At 26.9% G+C, this 8,595-nt stretch overlaps 1 protein-coding gene across 1 annotated transcript; it reads right to left on the reverse strand.

Annotated features, from left to right (window-relative positions):
* Positions 1–6,457: 6,457 nt before the first annotated feature.
* On the reverse strand, positions 6,458–8,385 carry LOC132953844 (uncharacterized). Its single transcript, XM_061026177.1, has 4 exons — positions 8,358–8,385; positions 7,533–7,780; positions 7,311–7,473; positions 6,458–6,681 (listed from the first exon to the last, which is right to left on the reverse strand). Exons 1-4 carry the CDS (start codon positions 8,383–8,385, stop codon positions 6,545–6,547), a joined length of 576 nt encoding a protein of 191 aa, XP_060882160.1. The 3' UTR covers positions 6,458–6,544.
* Positions 8,386–8,595: the final 210 nt, after the last annotated feature.

Raw genomic sequence — 8,595 nt, forward strand, 5'->3', positions numbered from 1 at the left:
AAAAAAGAGAAAGTTAGGAACATATTAGCATATATTGGCGTAATTAACATGGTGATGGAATAAGAAATATATTAATCTAATTTATTTAAAATATAATTAACATGGTAATGGAAAATAAAATATAGTAAACACCACTATTTTATCATATATATATATATTGCACGAAAAAAAAAAAATATATTGTAATAGATTTTAAGAATTCATGTTATATTAAAATATTATTACACATATTATATTAACACTAAGATAAGATTATTGATGTAAACAAAAACACAAAAAAAAAGAATATATTGTTAATCACATAAGATACTAACCTAGATAATAAGCAAAATATATACTGTAATATTGTGAATCATAATCTGTATTCTGTCAATAATAATTAATATGGTGAAATGTACCATATAATTATAATGATGTATTTTATGTAAAACATAAAATGTAAACATGTAATAATTATTGATATATGTAAAATTTGTAATCATAGGAAAGTGCTTGAACTGATGGAGGAAGTTTGAGTTAATTTTTCTCATTTTAGACGATAAAAATCAACTTTTAAAGGGGGAGATGTAGTAAGCCAGTTACTACTTAACAACATCATTGTAATATAATAGTAATTATACTATACTATAGATTAGCTATACTGTAATTCGGCATAAATCGGATATTAGAACGGAAATAGGATTTCCTACTGTTTAGCATGAGAAGACAGGCTCACTGAATAATATAATCACTCGGGGAGTCCTGTGAACGACAATATTCAAATATAAAAATATAAAATAATGGTTAATTTAATTACAACGCTGTACGCGACAAAGTTCAATATAGAAATATAAAAGAGTAGAATGATTATTCAATTGAATCATAGATTAGCATTTTTAGCAATACGTAGAAATATAAGGAAGTCATAAAATGCGTGGGCCGGAACGCTGGTCACACACATCACATCCGTGAGCCGAGATACAGTATCTATAGGCAGGGGGTACGGGGAACTTCATATATAAGGGAGCCCGAATCGGCCTGTTTTCAGACGTGTACTACCACCCATTAGTGCAAGCACCTTCACGCCACTCTGTACGAGCATATTTTGGACTTAGAAAAATTATCAACAATATATTAAAATTCACAATAAAACAACAACTGTCTTTATTTATTATCAACCACGACTACAACATCAAACAAACTGTCTGCGACCCGCAACTATAATATCTCGGCAGCCACTTATCTACTATTAGTACTACGATAGTAGGTACCAAGCTCACGAGTACATTACATTATTATAGTTTTATGTTCGTATTCATAGTCAATTTATGTGACACACGCCCATTTAAATGACCTGCGCCGATGTCACCTGCAGTGGGACGAACTGATCGACATCATTCCAAATTGGCATTATACATAACTTTTAGAGGCACAACTTAAACTTACTGTACCTACTATATACTTACTGAATTGATTTGAAAAACATAATAATATCTTTTATCCTGGGTCATAAAAATCCTAAATGCTGCGGTACTTATTAGTGATTAGATATAAGTCATATTATAACATATTTACACACAAAGTCCACCCGAAACTACATAATTTTAATAGGTTAAAGTTTGTACATTCCTAAAAAAGCAAGAACCTAAGATTATAAAAAACCCTTTACATTTTTTTTTAATTTTCAACACAATTTTTCCAAATAGTTTTTTCATTATTTTGACTTTCAAAACAATACAAATAACCATCATGCTATTTTTATTCCAGATAATATTTATTGTTGTAATTTAATATAATCGTATATAATATGTGTAGTAATAACTATTGTCCATTTGTCCATCTTCTTTGCTGGGGTAAATACAAACTTTAAATACTGTACTTATTAACATGTATACAAGTTTCTAATAACAATTTAAGTTTGTTAATCTGCTTACATTACATTTGTATGGATACAATTTGTTTAATTGTGCTGGTTAGTACATTAAGCAACACTGTTGCTTACTTGGTTACAAAACTAAGCACCCAGTAAATAGTAATCTTTTAAAGAAGCACCGAAATGTTCCTAGAATATTCTGTTATTTCACGTTGTGCCATGATTTATTGTTACTTCTTTCTAACTAGCAAATTAATTTAATAATTTAAATCTGTACAAGCGACTTGTAAACGATTTGATTAATTTAACTTGACATAACAAAAAAAATGTTTAATCGAAGTTATTATTATTTGTAGTTCATCTTCCTTTTACTAAATTAAGATGGTGCCAGACAGAACGCAGCCAGAAAGAAACTCTAAACAGCATATTATTACCTGCCACTAAACTTCCTATTGATTCTATTATTACATAATAACAAACAAATTAGTTTCATTGAAATATTATTTAATTTATTATCTTTCACTGTATGTTAAAAATGTATAAAATTTAAAAACCCAAGGAACTCATTTCTGCTATACAGTTAATTATGTAACACATATAAATCGTTCCATTTATACTATTTATTTAATTTATTCAAATATACAATATTTAGATAAGGTATCAAATAAAAAAAATGTATAAGATAATAGCTTTTATTAACAATAAAATATATTCTAGTGTTAAAACTATACTCGTCTTTTTTGTTAATTAATAAATAATTAGGTAATTAAAATAATAAAATGATCATATTTTAGATGAATGATAATGATAATTTTTAAAGTAGGTTATTCAATTTATTAGCTTAGTATGTTACAAGGAGTTTATTTCATAAAATAAATAATACCAAATGTTTCAAAAAATCATTTGAGGAATTATTTATTTATTGAAATTCATAAATATTTGAGGTGTGCAGTGTGAAGGTGCTTATATATGTGAATATTATATTATATTATTGTATATAATGGTGTTGGCGCTGAAAATTATCAACTGTGATATGCTAATGAGCACGGCGGCACGACTGTTCTTATCGGTCATTTCCACCTGCCACTCCTCTCTTTATCCTATCGTGATTCCTTGTGTATTATTATTATTATTATTATTGATTATTAGAGTTATCATATTTATTGTCTTTGTTTATATGTAAATTATCTTAATATTTCTTGTGTTTTTCTTTATCAATTATTGCGCCCAACGCCTTTGTTGTCATATTTTTATCTCTCTCTCTCGTCGTTCACTCGTTCACTTCGTCGTTTTTTTCATTCTTCACCTTTTTAGGTGTTAGTACTTTTTTGGTACACACCAATAATTATTATTTTTGTTATATTTTGTAATTAATTTGTACAACCGTACTGTGTGGTCATTGTGACCAAAAACTATTATTATTATTGCGGTACTAGCGACGATACCGGACGCCGTTAGATCTCGTATGTGCACCATGATTGTTCTGGATTCTTAGCTTCAGATATTTCCAAGCTAGTTACATGGCCACCTGGCTAATAACAATACTCTACATTACAATTTGTTAAATTGAATGTCTCATTTTGCACCAGCCAGTTAGTCGGTACTACACTATAATCTTTAGATATAGAAAATAAAACTATGACCCATGTCGTTTTATTCTAAAATAAAAAACATTTGTATACCTACATGACGTAAATGTAAACCTTTCCATGTACCTATTTATTTTATTAAATAGTAAATACATCATTGAGAAAACATCGCACTCGCATGTATTGTCTCAGTCTTAATTTATTTTAATATTAAAGCTAATAACTAGCAATACGTACGGACAATTTGCAGTAGTGTACACTTATATGACTTGTACCTATATTTGTAAGATGAAGACAACACATGCGGCTTGGTGTTTTGAACTTACCTTTTTAGTCGACATTTTACAATGTGTATTATGTATAAACTATAAAACGATTATAAAACACTTCACAGTTGCGTACTTGCGTAAAATAAAAATAAAACAGTGATCACTGATCAGCATTCAGCACCAAAATATCAATATACGTTATGAGTGATAATATATTAATATCTTCTTAGCAGTTTTGTACCTATAAGATTGCGTGCAGGCGACTGAACAAGCCGTCGCCCGTCGCGCGACGGGAATACGTGATGCCCGCGGTTCAGCGCGTCAACACACAACAATAACATTTTATATATAGTCATAAGGGTTTTATTTTATATATTTATTTATTTTTAGAATATATTTAATTCTATGTAAAAACATAAATAGGATGTAATTTTAACATTATTATTGAACAACACGGTAATCAAACATTTTTATGACATTTTAGGATTACATTAATATGATGTATATATTTTTAAACGCAACATACGTTCAATAATTGTTAATTCACAGAACTTTTTAAACTTATTTCTTTTAAACTATTATTTAATATAAAAATAACATCTAAAAATTATGTTAGAAATGTTACTTAAAATTTACATTGTTAGGATGTTTTAAAACATCGATTGCACAGTGGGTAGGTTCGATTTATACCAAGTGCTATACCCAATCCACCGCAGATGAATTGTCCATCTTGGTCGATTTCCTTCACAAAGCTCCCAAATTTATCTGTGAACTAATGTACCTAGGTAGGTACTCCAAAACCAATATACACTTATATAATCTAAATTATATATTTTTTCATTTTTTGGCGGGCGAAACTGGGTTATAGGTGCAACTAAAATTGGATGTTGGTTTATCAAATATTAATAGCCTCAAAAAATTACCGTGTTCAATAAAAGTTATTTCCATAGATTATTACTTGAAACTTAGAGGGTGTATAGCTTGATTTTTCAACACATATAGGCTGTAGATAGGTAAAGGGTAGCTAACACATAATATTTTTTTTAGAATACGAAAAAAAAAATTTTTTTTGTTAATCTAAATGTTAACAAATTGAGATCGGCTTAGTGCTCTAGAGTTTTAATGCACTCATTATATAGTATAGGTAATCGCAACATAACGCGGCCTTCGATGGCGTTTCTCTTACAGGTAGGTAATAGCAGAGTAAAGTTATACCAGGTGACTGCTGTTCAAATAACGATTGCAACCTATGTCGTCGGAAATGTTCCACACCGTACAACACCAAAGGCTGATAAAGAAACTATATATTAGAAAAAAAAGCGTTTAGAGCAACCTTGATAATACACTAATACTTTTACGTCGACCTGTTTTCTTAAAATTACACAGGTCAAAATATAGGTATGAGTTTAGCAAGTTAGCCGTCTCGTGTAAAATAATATAATCGTTAGGTCTTATCCCGTTTTAACTTTTAATAAGCACTCTGACACAACCGTGGCTTTAGATCTGTATGTTATTTCCTCTTTGGTTCTATTAACAAGTTTTAATTAGTAAAATTAATGTTGTTTCAAAACGTCATTGTACCTATTTTATTACAAGAACAGTCCGACACATCGTTATTCGTTTTCAGCAACGTAAAACATACATAATGTTATAATTATTAAAACGGTGTGTGACTTAGTAAAATTGTGACTTTGTACTTAGTACAGACAGTTTGTTGTCAATATGTGCGTGTGTTTGCAAATTTTTTACGAATTTTTTCTACCATTTTTGTGTTGTGGACAGACAAAAAAAGTCGTTTTTTGGATAAAACTATCAAATCATTTATTATTGTGAAAACACATTTTAAAAACTATTTTTTTAGTGAATTTTTTAGTATTGTATTAAAAGAAACTACGTTACTCGATGCACTTAGTTCTGCACAAAAGTACACAAAAATAGCAGAAAAAGAAATTTACCAGCCATCATCATCAAAATAATTTTTTTTTGTATTTTATGTACATATTAATATTTTATTGATTGCATTTCAAAACTATTATAAATTACACATTTTATCTGTTTTTTTTATATTATTATATTTAATTGAATCACTTTAGCATAGGGATGGCTAACTCAAATGATCTTGCGCAGTTGCGGGCCACATCCCACATAGCATGTCAACATTGAATCAAAGTTGATCAAAGATTCATTTCTTAATATTAAACATTATTTAATATTGATTTTAGATGGAATTAGAAGCATATTAGTCTTTACTGAACGCTGTATAAAGGTGAAATGAAATCGAATCGAATATTAAAGAAGTGTTAAATATTTAACACTGATTTAGCATTCAAATTATAATGCTTATTAAATCTTTAATTAAACAATACCTTACATTCTTAATTATTGCATAAACCTTAATCAACACAAATCAAATCTTTATATAATCTTAAACAAATACTTATCTATATGTACATTTACTAGGATGAGGTGAATATAATATAGGATGTATTATTAGTACACTCTAGAAATTGGAATTTGCATTTTTTCTTGTACTACCAGTAAACTTCACAAACATCTTATAACACATGAAATGATTCACATAAGATCTAACAAATTCCCTGCAGTTGTAGTAACATCAAATTTGAAATATTCCCGGATTGATACATAAATTGTTAAAAATAAGGAACTATAGAGTGTAAAAATAACAAATAAACGAACACATTGGTATCTTATATAGTTTTATAATATGTATTAGTGTATACTGCTATGCATGTACCTTGCATCGACTTATGCATGTTTAAGAACTATAAAATAAAAAAAAATATTTATGTGTACATTTCAAAAACTATAAAAAATTAATCATTTGCAGTTTCAGTATTGGATATTTTTTTTTTGATGTTGAACGGAGCCTGAATAAGAGCATTTTTAATATATTTTTCAGCATCATCATTGGCATTATCATAGTTGAATTTGTTCAACAATTTTATAGAACCTAGAAATATAAAACAATTAAACAAGATATGACTTGACATTTTTTTGAATAATAATATATAAAAAGAATAAATGTTGATTCATTTCTAATTAGGTATTTACATTTATTTTATTAAGGTCTTCAATACTTAAGTATGTATTAAAAGAGCATTGGCCTACTACAATAAAGATACTAGGAAAATTTATATTTGGTGACTTAAATAAGTTTACAAAATAATAAAACTAATCAAGTATATTAACTTAAAAAAAAATAACTTTCAATAGGATTATACAACATATTTTTCTTATACTCAATTATAATTACGTATAAGGGAAGATAAATAGTTTGAAAAATGTATACCAAAAAAGCAACGGTCAATAATTATTTATTATAATAAATTAAGTCTGAAAATATAATATAAAATTATAGATTTGTGAAAGTTTATTATTATTATTTAATTTAATGAATGTACCAAATGAAAATTATTATCTTATTACATGAGGCTAAAAAAAAAAGTTGAATATTGAACTGATTAATTAAATATGCATGCAAGGTCATTATACAAAATATTAAATAATTTTATGGTATAAAGGTAAAAAAATCATATCAATACAAATTATTATACTATAGTCTATAAGAAGAGCTCTTACCAAATATTAGTTTTGAAATCACTAGGTTAGAAAAACATTTTTTTTTGTTTCCTCGACCATTGAATGAATATAATTTTAAAAGTTCATCAGAGAACAAAAGCTGCATAACTCTTTTTATATATATTTGTACCGTTTTGCCACCAAGACCAATTAGTTTATTTGTCTACAACAAAAATATATTATAAAAATGACTATAAAAACATTTGTATGAAAAATACTCACCAATGATTTGTGATATTTTTTATCCGACACCAATTGTTCCTCGATATCATTAAGAGTACTTATATCTTCAATTGGGAAAAGACAATATAGATTACTGTAGTCAATATCATCATCATAATTTATATTTGAATTTTCTGTACTTCTTTTTGAACTTTTTTCAATTAACAAATCCAATTTTTCATCCAAATTTCTGATGCTGTGTTTTAAAATGATTAAGTTATGTAAAACCATATCTTTAAACTGATTGTCTGTAATAATCACAAAATTAATAAAATAAATTAAGGATTGAATATAATTTAATAGTATACTATTTTTCTATATTTAAGGGGACTTAGATGATTTGAAAATTTTAGTATTTACTTATTACTATATTCATCTAGCAATATAATTAATAATTTGTAAAAATGATAGTAGTATAATGAATATTACATCCAATATTACACATTATTATAGCTTATATTTTTGTAAAATCATATTTAAGGATAATTAAACCTTTGTACAACCATTTTAATAACTCCAAAACTACTAATTAAAATTTAGATTTAGATACATCAACGTTTTCAAGAAAATTACCAGCTAAATAATTTGCAGTAAAAAGGGCGGTTCTCATTTGAAAAATAGATGTTTGTATTGTCACAGCTAGGACATTTCTTAAATATAGTACAAAAAACATTGGGAATTTGAAAATACAGTCTTATTAGGTAAAGTTAAAAATTCTAAAAATCAAAATTTGAATAAATGTTATATAAAAGGGAAAAATGGGCATGAGCATGTTTAAAAAATTACCCTGTGTAAAGATAAATAATAATGTATGACAATAATCACTTGATACAGATATCGGTAAAAGCCTCATGGCTTTTATACATATAACCAGCTAACATGAATGGTTATTGTACTTGATTAAATAAATATTAAGGTATGAATTATATTTTTTTTTATATATAATATATAAATACAATTTATTTTGTTGTAAATGATGCAAGTATAACAGTTTTTTCATAAATGGATATGGATATGTATTGGTATTTTTATTTTTAAACTTATTACTTTTTTATCTTTAAAA

The sequence above is a fragment of the Metopolophium dirhodum genome, chromosome 1, assembly GCF_019925205.1.
Source record: "Metopolophium dirhodum isolate CAU chromosome 1, ASM1992520v1, whole genome shotgun sequence".
In the NCBI taxonomy this organism is placed as follows: domain Eukaryota; kingdom Metazoa; phylum Arthropoda; class Insecta; order Hemiptera; family Aphididae; genus Metopolophium; species Metopolophium dirhodum.

Coding starts and splice junctions, on each gene's coding strand:
- LOC132953844 (XM_061026177.1), bottom strand. CDS start 8,385: ATGAGGCTTTTACCGATATCTGTATCAA. Junction 7,781..8,357: donor TTTACCGATATCTGTATCAA/GTGATTATTGTC, acceptor TGATTATTACAG/ACAATCAGTTTAAAGATATG. Junction 6,682..7,310: donor GATTTCAAAACTAATATTTG/GTAAGAGCTCTT, acceptor TTATATTTCTAG/GTTCTATAAAATTGTTGAAC.